Below are 16,352 nucleotides of genomic sequence, written 5' to 3' on the forward strand. Positions count from 1 at the left end.
GAGCTGTGCATTTGTATATGTATCTTATGTTTTAAGCTATCCCATGTTATTTTTTGTTCATCTGATAAACATGCTTTTTGTTATTGCTAATGCTGATATACAGTTTACTAGCTTTATAAGGCATTAAAATCTGAAATGTTCTTCAGGCTGAAGAAACATGTATGATAATTTTTTAAGTAAAATAATAGTTTTTTCCAAATCTTTTACAGACTACCTTGATTATATCCATGCCCTTCTATTATAATTTTGTCAGCTTATTTTGAACCCAAAACTGAATCATTGGACACGCAGCTGAAAGGTTTTGAACAAAAGAGAATTACTAGTAAAAATGAGCAAGGAATGACGACCTGTAGTGAGGTTTTCGCATGACTTTTGTACAATTACTTGGGGCGGATATCCTCAAAGACCAGCTTTACTAACATGATGTTATATTTCTGCAATTTTATTCAACATGTCAATGCTTATTAGTCAACAACAACAACAACAGAGCCTTTTGTCCCAAACGAGTTGGGCTAGGTTAGAGATGAAACCCAAAAGATACAAAGGTCATGGTTCAGGCACGTTGATAACTAGTCTCCAAGCGCTCCTATCCAAAGCTAACTCAAAAATATCCCAATCTTTAAGGTCTCTTTTAACCGACTCGTCCTAAGTCAGTTTAGGTCTACCTCTACCCCTCTTTATCTTATCAACACGCTTTAGCACCCCACTACGCACCAGTGTCTCCGGAGACCTCCGTTGGACATGTCCAAATCATCTCAACCAATGTTGGATAAATTTCTCCTCAATTGGTGCCACCCCTACCCTTTCCCGAATAGCTTCGTTCTGGACTCTATCCCTCCTTGTGTGCCCGCAAAACCACCGTAACATCCGCATCTCTACTAGACTCAGTTGCTGAACATATCACCTTTTTGTAGGCCAACATTCAGCACCGTATAACATCACCGGGCGAATCGCTGTCCTATAGAACTTACCTTTTAGCTTTTGTGGCACCCTCCTGTCACAGAGGACACCAGAAACTTGACGCCATTTCAACCAATCAGCTGAGATTCTATGCCTAACATCTTCATCAATGTTGCCATCCTTTTTTAGCATCGAACCTATACCGAAAAGCGTTCTTATGGGCCACCACTTGCCCATCGAGACTAACGTCACCACCCTCATGCCTAGATGCGCTGAAATCGTACATCATATACTCGGTCTTGGTCCTACTAAGTCTGAACCCTTTTGACTCTAACGTGCGTCCCCACAGCTCTAATTTACTATTTACCCCTGCTCTACTCTCGTCCACTAGCACCACATCATCAGCAAAGAGCATACACCAAGGGATATCACCTTGTATGTCTCTTGTGACCTCATCCATCACCAAAGTAAATAAATAAGGGCTCAATGCCGATCCCTGATGAAGGCCTATGTTAATAGGAAAGTCAGTGGTGTCGCCACTACATGTCAGGACAAACGTCATCGCATTCTTGTACATATCCTTGATGAGGATATTGTACTTAGTTGGGACTTTGTGCTTCTCCAAGGCCCACCACATGACATTTCTCGGTACTTTGTCATACGCCTTCTCAAGGTCAATAAAGACCATGTGCAAGTCCTTCTGCTCCCTATATCTCTCCATTAATTGTCGTATTAGGAAAATCGCCTCCATGGTCGACCTTCCAGGCATGAACCCAAACTAGTTTTGGGTCACACTTGTCACTCTTCTTAGGCGGTGCTCGATAACCCTCTCTCAGAGCTTCATCGTATGGCTCATCAGCTTAATCCCACAGTAGTTAGTACAACTCTGAACATCTCCCTTGTTTTTGAAGATCGGTACTAATATACTTCTTCTCCATTCTTCAGACATCTTGTTTGACCGAAAAATAAGGTTAAAAAACTTAGTTAACTATACTATCGCTCTGTCACCTAGGCATCTCCATACCTCAATGGGGATACCATTAGGGCCTATTGCTTTACCGTCCTTCATCCTCTTCAAAGCCTCCCCGATCTCTGCCTCCTGAAATCTCCTCACAAAACGTCTGTTAGTATCGTCAAAAGAGTCATCTAGCTCAAAGGTAGTGCCCTCATTCTCCCCATTAAACAGCTTGTCGAAGTACTCTCGCCATCTCTCCTTGATCTCGTCATCCTTCACTAGAAGTCGATCCGTCCCATCCATGATGCATTTGATTTGGTTGATGTCCCGTGTCTTCCGCTCGCGGATCCTAGCCATCCTATAAATATTCTTCTCCCCTTCCTTCGTGCCTAGTCACTGATACAGGTCATCATACGCCTTACCCTTTGCCACACTCACAGCTCACTTTGTAGCCCTTTTTGCTAATTTATAGCCCTCGGTGTTGGATGCACTCTTGTCAAGGTAGAGGCGTTTGAAACATTCCTTCTTATCCTTAATAGCCCTTTGCACCTCGTCATTCCACCACCAGGTGTCTTTCCCTTCCTATTTGCCTCACCTACTCACGCCAAGCACCTCTGAGGCCACCTTCCGGACACATGTCACCATCTTTAGCCTCATGTCGTCAGCATCTTCTCCTTCTTCCCAAGGCCCCTCACCTAGCATCCTCTCCTTAAATGTTTGAGCTGCTTCCCCTCTAAGCTTCCACCATTTCGTTCTCATAATCTTGGCACGTTTGTCCCGGTGGACACGTACCTGAAAACGAAAGTCCGCCACCACAAGCTTGTGTTGAGGGACAACACACTCCCCAGGTATCACCCTACTATCTAAGCAATCCCGTCTATCCTCCCTCCTAGCAAGGATAAAGTCGATCTGGCTCGAGTGTTGTCCACTACGGAAGGTCACAAGATGGGATTCTCTCTTCCTAAAAAGGGTATTCGCTATCAACAAGTCGTAGGCCAACGCGAAGTTCAAAACATCCTCCCCTTCTTGACTCCTGCTACCATACCCAAAACCCCCGTGCACCCGCTCGAACCCTACATTAGTCGCACCCACATGGCCGTTGAGATCTCCTCCTATGAGGAGTTTCTCGCTGACAGGCACGGTACTGACCACACTATCCAGATCTTCCCAGAACTGCTACTTGGTGCTCTCACTAAGGCCTACCTGTGGGGCATAGGCACTGATCACATTCACAGCCGAATCTCCAACTACTATCCGGACCAGGATAATCCAGACGCCTCGCCTTCTAATATCTACGACTCCATCCTTAAGGCTCCTATCGATCAAGATACCAACACTATTTCTACCCGATGTTGCCCCCGTGTACCAAAGCTTGAATCCAGTACCCTCAACCTCCTTCGCCTTCTGGCCCTTCCATTTAGTCTCCTGAACGCATAGAATATTTACACGCCTCCTAATTGCTACATCAACTAGCTCTCGCAACTTACCCATTAGGGACCCTACGTTCCAGCTACCTATACGAATCCTAGTTGGCTCGGCTAACTTACTTACCCATCGCACCTGTCGAGGGAAGTGCGAAGACCCTTGCTCATTTATCACTACACCCGGGCGTAGATGTAGCGTGCCACTCAGGTGACGACTCGACCCTTGTTCACTTATCATCGTACCTAGGTCACGATACGACGCGCCATTGGTGGGGTGGCGGCCCGGCCCTTGCCCACTTATCACCACACCCGGGTTCCGATGTGTCGCGTCACTCAGAGGGTTACACCCCAACGAGATTCTTATGGGTTTCATATCCATTAGAGTGGCTATTTTTTACACTGGTTCGCCAAACCTACCACAACCCTCCTCCTTTACCCGGGCTTGGGACCGGCTATGTTAAGACGACTCGAGAAAGTCTTCTAGTCAACACAGGCGGAGTTCAATGCCGATTAGGCAACACGTGCATTTTTTATGGTAAGTATGCTAGAACGTCTTGATTATATTGTTTCAATGGCATCCTTTCTGGTTGACTTTACTGGGTTTAGTCTAATTTTTTTATAGTTAGATTTTCTGTTTCTTGTGTAGTAAGTTTTTTTGGGGTACAATGCTGCCATCATTATTGTTTGTGTGCCTTTCTAATATGAATAAACCTAACTTCATGTAATGTGATGTTGTGTACTCATTGACCTAGAGAATGATGGTTTAAATGAATGCATGGGACTCAATATACTAGCTTGCTATTTTCATTGGTTATATTCTACTTTTTCACATAGAAGAGTGGTTTTATGTAGTTTGAGTTCTGGATTGCAGTGTATCACCAGTGGTTGTTTTGCTAACGAAAGAAGAAGTGGCTGCAATCTGAAACGTATTGGCACTCGCTCCATGGCTTGACATTCTCAGATGATGAGTTATGCGGTAAGTGCAAGGGATTTATGCTTGGACTTGCACTATATGCAATCATACATATGAAAGAATGGCACAATACTCTTGTTGGCTGTCAGAATGCACTTGGCCTGTATTTCTACTTTAAGCACGGGATACACATAGAAACAACAGCATTGATGCAAGAATGGTGCAATATATAATATTAAGACTAGCACATGCTTCTTTTACATATATAAGTTTCTTAATTATCGAAAACTAAGCTATATCACTTCAGATACATACTAAGAGATTAGCTAACATTATACACATGTACAGAACTTAAACAACCTATAATTCTCACTGCTGTACATGACAGACAGACATGTTGACACGTGATAGGGTACACATATAACCTTTCTAAACAATTAATCAGAACCCAGCTAGGAATCGTATTACCATCAAGTTCCTGTAGTGTGATATATTCTCATCTTACACGATTGTCATATGTTACTGCTTTGTATCCACGATCCCTTCATTTCCTGCTAGAATCATGTATTTGTCCTTGCGAGTTAGTTTTGTGGGTTCAAATCCAAGAACCCTACCAATCTCACCCTGCACCATGTTTGCCACCTCATAACTCTCACATCTCCTGCCATTGATTACCACAGAGGTTGGCATCCTATCCATGAACTCAACGACATATGCCGGGTGCGGGTTCATGAAGTAGTAGAAATGGTCCGTGTATTTGGACCTGCCAGTAGACGTGCCGTAAAACATATTGGACCAGTTCGTTAGTGCAACTGGGTAGACCTCGTCGATGAGCTCGACGAAAAGCGGGCTGAATCGGAGCAGGTATGGTTCCCTGCATGTGGTACCCTCAGGGCAAATCACCAGGTCCCCTTTCTGCAGCGAGTGCTCCATTCTCCTCCTATCCTCATCGCGGTTTCGGGTCAGCCGGGTGGTCTGGATTGGTGATAGGAGCTCGCTGACACGACTGACACTGTATGTCACTGCTGATACCTTCTTGTTCAGCATCACTGAGATGTAGACTGGGTCAAGCAGTGTGCGGTGGTTGCATACATACAGGCGACCACGTGGATTGGGTTGGGTAAGTGCTCCATGGTTTGCATTACCATTGGAAGAGATTGGGGCGTTGATGACCCGGGTTGTGACTCCGGACGCACTCCCGATTGAGAGGGAGATAGAATACGGAAGGTTGACAAAGATGAGTGTTCGGAGCACTGTGAGGGGGACAGAAAGCGGGAGCCACATGAACATGGCGAGGGTGGCTTGAGGAGTAGGCCTGAAAGTCAGCCTGCCATCATGGAAGATCAAGGGCCTTGGGTACTGGTCTCTTGGCAAGGTTGACCATTGTTTCTTTTGTTCTGGGGTTACCAAGTAAACCTCCTGAAAGCAAAAGAAGTGGCACTTGATTAACATTCATTCTCCCAAGCACTTATGCTGATTTTTAGGAGAGTCTTTACATAGTTCACGACTGATGTAGAATGAAACATGGTTTAGTTTCAAAAGGTCAATGAACTTCCTATTAGTAAAGTTAAATTGGAGATAAAATTCTTAACTAGTTCAAACATTTTTAACTTAATCTTCAGACATTAAAATTGCTTAGGATCATCACTTAACTAAAACAGGTACACTCTGTGCATTTCTAGTAGGAACATAATTTTGATTTTAAAGCATCCATGGCTAATAATGTTTATGTGAAAAACAGCAGCCGTTTAACACTTATAACATATTAGTGTTAGGGACGCAGGTTTCACTTCCTCTAGAGCCATAACATTTTACTCTGAATATTCTCACTGGAACATATATTAATCGATGAGGATCAAAATTTAAATCATACTCCCTGTATTTGAACCACCATTTTTTATCCTTCTCTAGGAACATATTTTTCTCTAATACATAGTTATAATCAAAATATTCAGTGGCACGAAGCATGTATATAGCTAATGAGATGGGTTTTCCCCTTCTGAGTGTCTTGTATTTGTTTCGGTCTGAGTGTCTGATCAAGTAGTTTGGTTAAACTGACTAATCAAACAAATTCTATGTGTAGCTTCCTGTATGTTAGTGATCTTGAGCGAGAAAGAATTGAACTATCCCCCATACATATAATATCATGCAATGAATTGTCCTTAAATAAAGGTGAACAAATTGCAAAGATAATGTGAACCTAAATAATACTAGAGATTGTCTAGTACATCACAGTATTGTCTAGTCATTTCAGTCCAGGTATGGACATCTATGGATAGATGTCACCACCTTGCACTATCAGAAGTTATTGTATCTGATACTACATATACATGATCCGTGCATTTCTACTAGTTTAATAATTAATATTTTACCTTTTGGAATATATGTGTGGTCCTGCCATCAACAACCACTAGTGGTACAAAAATGCCTACCTAACTTGTGCAAGTAAGATGTCACGTATATGATGGAGAGAAGTGTAACTGCGCTGAATTAAGAACGATAAGCACTGATATGGTACATGTTTTATGGTCCTGGTTTACAGCTGTTCAAAAGTGATACTTAAGAAAAATATTACTAGAATCGAGGAACGTATGTGGCTCTGAGCCTATAAAATGTGAACTAGTTTGGTTCAGTTATATTATTCTAGTATGCATGACTGATTGTCTTGGTGGTTAGGTTTTTAATTCCATGTATGCATGCAGATGTTACTTGAGGGATAATGTGAACAGACGTGTCATGGATAATATGTTTACATACGAGCATACATATTAATAGTAAGCTAGAGTATTTTTAGCTGCTCCTCTCTTTTGTGGATGCATATAAAAAAAAACTAGATCCACATATACATGCAAGGGTGATTAGTACCAAACAACTGAACACCTTATCAGATGCAAAATAAATAACAGTCAGACTGAATTTAATTGGCTCAAAAATTGCAGTAAAAACCATCAGGTGGGACAATAAATGACATGATGCAGTATCTTTACTGACATTGATGCAGTATGGAAAACATAGACAAATCATCATGTCAGTAGTGCTCAGCATCGAACCTTGCAACAAGTGAAGAGCTGGTTATGATTATGTCTAAAATAGCTGGAGCTGCTTCCAAACCCTACCATCTCTGTTCCTTCAAGCTCATCCATCTGTAATCTTATCTCACCCTCCACTTCCAACAGACCAACATAACGCCCTCTCACCAACTTCACCTCCCTTCCCACCACCATCTCCAGGCCTAAGTACTCCTTCAGGAAATCCTCCACCATAACCCTAGGAATCATCCTACTGAATCCCACCACCCTCTTGAACCCTCTCACAACATCAAGCCCTTCCTTCCCAATATCCTCTAGAAAATGCTTCGGCAATGTTACCCGAGCGACCCTTGTCACCTCCTCCTCTCTTAACCCCAAGAAACACACCATGACCATGACCCTTGATTGTGCTTCTTGTGTCAAACAAGAGAGAAGAGGGTAAAGGCATAATAAGATGAGACCTCTAAGGAAACTACCTGCCTCTATGGCAACAAGGATGAAGTAAGGGAAGAAAGATTGAGACCTTAGTAGTCCTCCTTCAATATCTAGGAGTAGAACTTGGTTTCGAAGCTGATCATCTTTGGAGGCTAATGGACACCCCTCGATGATCTCAGCATAGGTAGGTGTCGTGCTTGTGCTTCGTCGATGATCATGCTGGCCTTGTGGATTCCCTAGTCTCCAGCGAATAAAATGGTAGAAGGCGAAAAAAGATTTGGAGAATGTTTTGGACGCCATGTATGCGCGCGTGCACTTGGACACCCAAAGAATTCTTTGTGCGATACTGCTAAGCTGGTTCAATCTAGTTCGTTTCAAGCCTAGACTCTCTATATATATGCAGCAAGTTCATAGCTGGGTGAAAAGGTCATATATAATTGTTACAAGAAAATGCAGTTGTGGTGCCAAAGTAGCTCACAAGTTTGCCTTGGTCGACTAGTTTGACATGCTACTCTTAGCTTTGTTTCTGGCACTCCGTAAAAAATAAAACAGGGTTGCTTAAGCCTCATTGAGAAGGTAAGGGCGCTGATTTGTTAAGGATGGTAAACATAAACATTACCCGAGTTTACCAAACTCTATGTCTAGGATAACAGAAAGCGACAAGCAGTTGATAATAATTTACACTAGCCAACTAGCTGAATAGTGAATACTCGACCTATCTTGAGGAAAGGTTCCCTTTTTGCTTTTTCTTAGAACTCATTCAATTCCTCATAGTGGTAATCTTTTCAAAAAAAATGATTGACTCTGGATGGACAAGGCTATTGGGTAATCTTTTGATTTTATTCTGAATACCTTTACTGTATACAGAAGCTACACCAAAGTTTGAGTTCTAGACTAACTCTCTTTGCTTGCACGAAATAGAAATTGCAATAGTTCAAGGATGATAGTGAGAAACACAACAATCAATTTCCTACGGTGGTCCGTGCATGTTTTCATCCTGGTAATATTTCAGCACAGGCTGTAAAGAAATAAAATAATATTATATTTTGTGCAGGTCTATCTTTTCTTTGTTCAACTCTGGAAGAAACCTAGCTGAGGGTGACCTCTCACCTAAAAGCCGAAGGATCGAGATACGAGAGGTATACACATGTGCATTGTCGATATGATATCACCTTTCCATTTGCTTCTTGCTTATGTATCCAGCAAAGTTAATTTGTTCTTTTATGCAGAGGTGAAAGCTTAGTTTTCTACATACTATCGCCAATGTTGCAGAGATCTGTTAGGAAAATTTTTCTTTTTTTTAGAAGCAAGGTAAGAGGCCAAGAGCACTGCTAATTTCATTTTTTTTCGAAGCAAAAGAGGAAAAGTTCTTTTCGAAGCAAGAGAGGAAAAGTTTACGGAGTCTTTTAACTATATATGTGCTGGAGAAGAAAACTGGACCCCCAAGTCACTAACAAGAATGCTGACAAGCTAAACATCAGGCAATTTCTAATCTGCCAGAAACCAACCATCATTTCTTTAGCAGAGCTTGCTGGTTAGTGATGAACAACCGAGTTCCTCCTGGATGGGAAGAGCCACCTGTTGGTGATCAAGCTCCTGGCAATGAAAATTCAAAGATCCCTATCTTCTGAAATGTTCCAGGAGCATGTGTATATTAAAGCTCTACTTAAATCCCAGCGCTTTCCCTTCGGAACATACACATACATTTCAATGCTGTATCCAATTCCCACCATTTGCCAATCGTGTTGGTTAAATCCTGAAGGTTTGGTATCTGTAAACGTAGCACCCGTTAGCCAATTGCCAAACTTGTTTTTTGTGTTCATACAATCCCAGCAAAGGGTATTCTCATTTGTTTTCATTGTTCCCTCATCCTGATCTGATGGTTGTTCTGCAAGAGACTTATTTAAACATTGAATAAAAAATATACAAATGAATTTAATGCAAAGGAATACACGTTTTCAAAGTGCTCCTGCTCAGTCCGGACCTTGTTGTCGGTCATATGATTTTAGGTTTTAGGGTGTACCAACCTTCAAAGTGGCAGATGGCCCTAGACTTGCTTTGTCACGGCTTAGCGGACATGATCTAACTAGCAAATCTTTAGCACCTGAATCTGAAGTCACCAACAAGAACTTTTGTAACAAACATGACCCCATTTAAGCCATTTCGAGTGATTTTGGTGATCGTATGACAACGCAATCAATGGAACTAATGTGTTTGTCAAGTGTATCTCATCTGGTCCCAAGAATGAAGTAAAAAGCTCTAGCAAAGCAAAACACGAAGAAAGAACTCAAAGAAACGCTGAAGTGGACGAGTTCTGCAAAACACAGTAGGTTCGGATAATCCGAATACCCTAGGGTCGGATAGACATGCCAATGCACTCGGATTATCCGACCCTTGAGAATATGCGTAGGAATTTGACTCATAGCATTCTGCAGAGAGCCTGTCATGTGGCCTGGAAAATTGTCAGTGGGTTCGGATTATCCGACGATGGGAAAAACGCATGTCGGACAAAGGCTCGGATCATGTACTAGAGAGCATGTTTTCTCAGCTGGAATTCATGCTTCAGAATCGGATGATCCGACGTGGTGACTTCGGAGAGTCGAACTAATGGGAAGTAGCAATGATAAGTGACCGTTGTTTGGAATTCAAAATTGGCAGTGGCACCGAATGATCCGACATGTGATTCAGAACACGTCGGACTAATAGGTCGGATAAATGACGTCAGCAAAAGTTGCAAAGGGTAACGGCTATCGTGGAGATCGCAGTGGGGTCGGATGATCCGACGCCCTGGTCAATGGCACCGTCGGATTATCCGACGCCTATGCAGAAAAAGGCATAACGGCTACTCAACGGCTAATATGAGTTGGTGGCCTATATAAGCGCATCTCCCCGGCCATTTTAGAGTTGCTGGAGTTCAGAGAAGACCCACACACATCCAAGAACATCTCCAACCAACCAAAGATCAAATTAATCACATATTTAGGTTTAGCACATCCTTAGTGAGTGATAGTGCTAAGATAGCTCCTAAGTGAGTGAGTGAGCAAGGTTGTTGTACCTTGTGCTGTGGTTTTAGAGTGAACCATCACTTGTACTCGGTGAGCCGGCCATCCTTGGAGTCTTGGTGACTCGCTGGCACGTGTTCGACCCTCCGGCTTGGTGTGGAGCGGCGACGACAAGCTTTGTGCGGGGGACGTGGAGGCCCCCTTCCTTGGTGGAGAAGCTCCTTAGTGGAACCCGGGGCCAAGGTGACCGTGAGTGTTCACGGAAGAGATTTGGTGGCCGAGAAGCAATACTCTTTGTGAGTGCTTCAACAACGTGGATGTAGGTGTGCCTTTGTGGCTAACCGAACCACGGGATAAATCCTCGTGTCACAAGAGTTTGCATTCTCTCATCCCTCTTTATGCTTCCGCATTTACTTATTGCAATCTTTGTGTGCCTTTACTTTCTAGAGTAAAATCTTGATAGGATTAGCTATAGGTTGCATAACTGTTTTGGGATGAGGGTTTTCACACTAGAAGAACACTAGTTGCACATCTAGATAGTATATCTTAGTTTAATTTATGTGCAAATAGTTGGAGCTTGAGGTTAAGGTTTTTAGTTTGCATAATTCACCCCTCCCCCTCTTAGGCTACGAGCACCCGATTCCTTTCAATTGGTATCAAAGCCGGGACTCACATCTCTTACAAAGAAAGCCAATTCCATTGACAATTTGTGTTACCGGCTCATAGGATCGGTATTAGACTTCACCACCTAGTGAGTTAGCTCATCGGGGAAGAGATGGATTCTTTAGGACCTCCTCCACGGTTCGATGGCACGGACTTCCAACGATGGAAGGTTTTAATGGAATCTCATCTCCAAGCAAAGGGCCTAAATGTTTGGAGAGTCACTAGTGAGGGCATGAAAAACAAGGGTCAACAAGAGAAACAATTTGATGCTATTGCAAAATATGTAATCTTGAGTTCTCTTGAGGATAAAATTTTCAATCATGTGTTTGCTTGTGAGAATGCTAAAGAGCTATGAAAAACTATCATTGAGAACCATGAGTGCACAAAGGATGTGGCTAACGAAAGATATCATATTCTCATTGATAGCCTAAATAGCTTCAAGCAACTAGATCATGAGAATGCCGAAGCTATGTACTCACGATTGAATATTCTTGTGAATGAGATTAATGCCCTAGGTGTCAAGAATATTGAAGACAAGGAACTCATTCGCAAGATACTCTACTCTCTCCGAAGGCCAGAATATGATTTGGTGACAACCATTCTCTTTGAGAAAGGTCTCTCAACAATGACACAAAATAAAGTTCTCAACAAGGTGACCGCCCATGAGCTTTGCAATGACATCAAGCCAAGAGCTCCACCTTCTTCACCAACACATAGCACTCTCACAAGCAAACAAGAAAAGTTGTTGAAGAAGATGGCAATCAAGAGAAGCTCAAGTGAAGAGGAGGAGAGTCAATGCTCCTCAAGTGATGAAGATGGAGTCATGCCCCCTAAGATTTTCAAGGAAGTGAAAATCACGAACAAGAGCTTGAAGAAGATCAATTCGATGGGGTACATGGTCTTCCTCAAAGATGGGCCTCACCATCAACTCATGAAGGTTGAGAGAAGATTCAAGAAGAAAAGGAGAAGAAGCCCAATGAAGAAGCTTTTGTCGTTCTTGGCGAATGGACAAACGGTGGTGAAGAATCAAGCACAAACTCAAGTGATGAGTCAAACAAAACCTTCACCACTCGCTTCAACACGGGCGCGACTTCATCATCCAACACATGCCTTATGGCTAAAGGTATGAAAAGCGATGTAAGTGATGATGACTCCGACTCTCCTTCCTATGAAGAGCTTCTTGACTTAGTTCATGAGCACCAAAGAGCAATTAAGAAACAATCTAAAAAATGTGATTCTCTTAATAATTTTAATGCTACCCTTGTTACAAATTATGATAATTTGTTGTGCAAATTCTAAATGCTTAGCAAGGAGCATGAAGAGCTCAAATTAAAAATTGAGAACATCACTAAAAAAACTAATGACTCTTTGGAAACGGAGCAATCTAACCCTTACAATGAGAAATGCTATGAGAGTGTTGTTGTAGAATTATGTAATGATCTCATTGCCAAGAAGAATGATGAGCTCAAGTAAGAAGTGGAAAGGCTCATGAATGACATGTCAAGATTGAAGGATAAGAGCATTGTCCAACCTTCTCAAGATAACCGTGAAGACATGGTGAAAAGGCTTGAGAAGGGGGTCCACCGTGATATGCTTCAAGTGCCATCAAGAAGGCCACAAGTCCAACAAGTGCCCTCAACAAAAGAAGAAGCTTCTGGATGAGAAGAACAAGAAGAAGATCACAATCAAGAGTTCTCTCATCTACACCAAGCCCAACCGCAAGAACAAAAGCAAAAGCACCACCTATGTGATCAAGAAGAAGAACAATGGCAAGGTGGTTGCTCACAAGGTTGGGAAGGAGGATTGGAGTTGGAACCGCTCCATTTGGGTGCCCAAAGAAGTCATTACCAACATGAAAGGGCCTCAAATAGTGTGGGTTCCAAAAGATACTTGAAGACCAAGGATAGGCTACGGGGGATTTGGAGGCTTAGCTTACAAGATGATGAGAAGGTTCAAGCAAAAGAAGCTAAACTCACAACTTGGACATTTGGTGCCCAAATCCCCCATAAGGTAATGGTAGCTAAATTTCAATTCATACATCATGTAGCTCCATTGCTTTTGTTAGGATGTTTGCATTGCATTTCCTAGTGCTATATATGGTGGGTTGCTTATGTCTTGCTCTAACACATGTGCAACCTACATAGTTTGATAAGTGTGTAGAAAGCTACACAAGAACACCTCTTCATGGTACAAGGACTTCATGAGGTATGTATTTTATTTTTGTACCATGAACACAAGCTATAGGGTAAACTTCCCATTGTTGTCATAAACAATGTGCATACATTTACATGGTAATTCAAACACTAAATGCACACATTTAGGGGAGTTCATCCTATGGTTTGTGATTTTGGAGACTAACATGTTTGCAAGTTTACCTTTTGTAGTCTCTCGATGGAGTAAACACTCAAAGAGAATGTTATTCACTCTCAATGTGAACAAACAACTCTATAAGAGTGATTAGATAAAGTTTTGTGCTTTCATGCATATTGAGACATGCTCTATCGAATTTAAATTTCCATATCTAAGTTCATAGACTATGTGCTCATACATTTGCCCACCTTGGTGTACCCAAATGCCTCTCACTCATTCTCTTTCAAGTGGTACAACCAAGGTAACTAAGTGTCCCCTGGAGGTATGCAAAGTTCTAAAACTCATTTCAATTGGTATCTTTATCATTTCTATATCCTTTAGAGCTATCTCCGTGCATGATATGATCTAATTTTTTTGTCTAAACATCTAGTTGTGCACTTGATTTTCACATTATCATTTTGTGCACATACTTGTGAAAAGCTTAGCTCATGTCATGCAAATTTCATATTTTGTGATCCACCTTAGTAATCATTCAAGTGGTATCTTCATCGATATCATACACATGGACCATGATTCATGGAACTAACTCCCTAGGCTACTAATATTTTTCTTTGAGCTATATTATTTTGCAAGGCCTTTTTAGGTGATTTGACTCCAAAGGGGGAGAAATGTGGCTCAAAGCAAGTATCTCCCAAAAGGGGAGGAATGTCTTCTAAATGGGGGGGGGGGATATGGGGAGAAGTAAAGGGGAAAAATCATGGATTTAGGGGGAGGCCAAGCCAACATTGGATGGTGGTAAGCATCCAAGCAAGTGTAAGTGGTTTAATTTGTCAATTCTTGCAAATTTATGCTTGCTTTGATTGTGTTGTCACCAATCACCAAAAATGGGGAGATTGTAACAAACATGGCCCCATTTAGGCCATTTCGAGTGATTTTGATGATCGTGTGACAATGCAATCAATGGGACTAATGTGTTTGTCAAGTGTATCTCATCAGGTCCCAAAAATGAAGTAAAAAGCTCTAGCAAAGCAAAACACGAAGAAAGAACTCAAAGAAACGCTGAATTGGATGAGTTCTACAAAACACAGTGGGCTCGGATAATCCGAATACCCTAGGGTCGAATAAACATGCCAATGCACTCGGATTATAAGACCCTTGAGAATATGCGTCAGAATTTGACTCATAGCATTCTGCAGAGAGCCTGTCACAGTGGGTTCGGATTATCCGACGATGGGAAAAACGCACGTCGGACAAAGGCTCGGATCATGTACCAGAGAGCATGTTTTCTCAGCTGGAATTCATGCTTCAGGATCGGATGATCCGACGTGGTGACTTCGGAGCATCGGACTAATGGGAAGTAGCAATGATCAGTGACCGTTGTTTGGAATTCAAAATTGGCAGTGGCACCGGATGATCCGACATGTGATTCAGAACACGCCGGACTAATAGGTCGGATAAATGACGTCAGCAAAAGTTGCAAAGGGTAACGGCTATCGTGGAGATCGCAGTGGGGTCGGATGATCCGACACCTTGGTCAATGGCACCGTCGGATTATCTGACGCCTATGCAGAAAAAAGCATAACGGCTACTCAACGGCTAATATGTGTTGGTGGTCTATATAAGCGCATCTCCCCAGCCATTTTAGAGTTGCTGGAATTCAGAGAAGACCCACACACATCCAAGAACATCTCCAAGCCAACCAAAGATCAAATTGATCACATCTTTAGGTTTAGCACATCCTTAGTGAGTGATAGTGCTAGAATAGCTCCTAAGTGAGTGAGTGAGCAAGGTTGTTGCACCTTGTGCTGTGGTTCTAGAGTGAACTATCACTTGTACTCGGTGAGCTGGCCATCCTTGGAGTCTTGGTGACTCACCGGCACATCTTCGACCCTTCCGCTTGGTGTGGAACGGCGGCGACAAGCTTTGTGCGGAGGACGTGGAGACTCCCTTTCTTGGTGGAGAAGCTTCTTAGTGGAACCCGGGGCCAAGGTGACCGTGAGTGTTCATGGAAGAGACTTGGTGGACGAGAAGCAATACTCTTTGTGAGTGTTTCAACAACGTGGATGTAGGTGTGACTTTGTGGCTAACCGAACCACGGTATAAATCCTCGTGTCACAAGAGTTTGCGTTCTCTCATCCCTCTTTAAGCTTCCGCATTTACTTATTGTAATTTTTGTGTGCCTTTACTTTCTAGAGTAAAATCTTGATAGGATTGGCTATAGGTTGCATAACTCTTTTGGGATGAAGATTTTCACACTAGAAGAACACTAGTTGCACATCTAGATAGTATATCTTAGTTTAATTTATATGCAAATAGATGAGCTCCCGATTCCTTTCTACTTTCCCATCAAAATTCTCCATCTAATCTTAGGAGCTGTTTGGATCAGGCTGTTTGTAGTGGTAATGGTAATGGTAACAGAAACCACAGCGCTATCTATTACAATTTAAAGGAAAACAGCTTTGTTTGTTTGGCTCCGTAACGTTATTCATTTCCATTATTGTGTTCGGCTGGGAATAAAGATGACAAGTAACATGATGCTTTCCCCTGTAGTAACAGATAAGAGACAAGCATCCAGTACTTATCTACGGATCATCAAACTTTTCTAAGATAAATTCAAAAACAGTACTATCAGTAAGAAGATCCATCACAAAATGAAAGAACAATAATAGAATTGAATACATAAGAGAAAGAACTTTAAAAAATGTGCATTCTTTTACAAAT

At 42.2% G+C, this 16,352-nt stretch overlaps 1 protein-coding gene across 1 annotated transcript; it reads right to left on the reverse strand.

Moving 5' to 3' along the window:
* Positions 1–4,402: 4,402 nt before the first annotated feature.
* On the reverse strand, positions 4,403–8,135 carry LOC120673723 (probable glycerol-3-phosphate acyltransferase 3). Its single transcript, XM_039954706.1, has 2 exons — positions 7,243–8,135; positions 4,403–5,611 (listed from the first exon to the last, which is right to left on the reverse strand). Exons 1-2 carry the CDS (start codon positions 7,954–7,956, stop codon positions 4,712–4,714), a joined length of 1,614 nt encoding a protein of 537 aa, XP_039810640.1. The 5' UTR covers positions 7,957–8,135; the 3' UTR covers positions 4,403–4,711.
* Positions 8,136–16,352: the final 8,217 nt, after the last annotated feature.

This window comes from Panicum virgatum, chromosome 5N, assembly GCF_016808335.1.
Source record: "Panicum virgatum strain AP13 chromosome 5N, P.virgatum_v5, whole genome shotgun sequence".
Lineage (NCBI taxonomy): Eukaryota > Viridiplantae > Streptophyta > Magnoliopsida > Poales > Poaceae > Panicum > Panicum virgatum.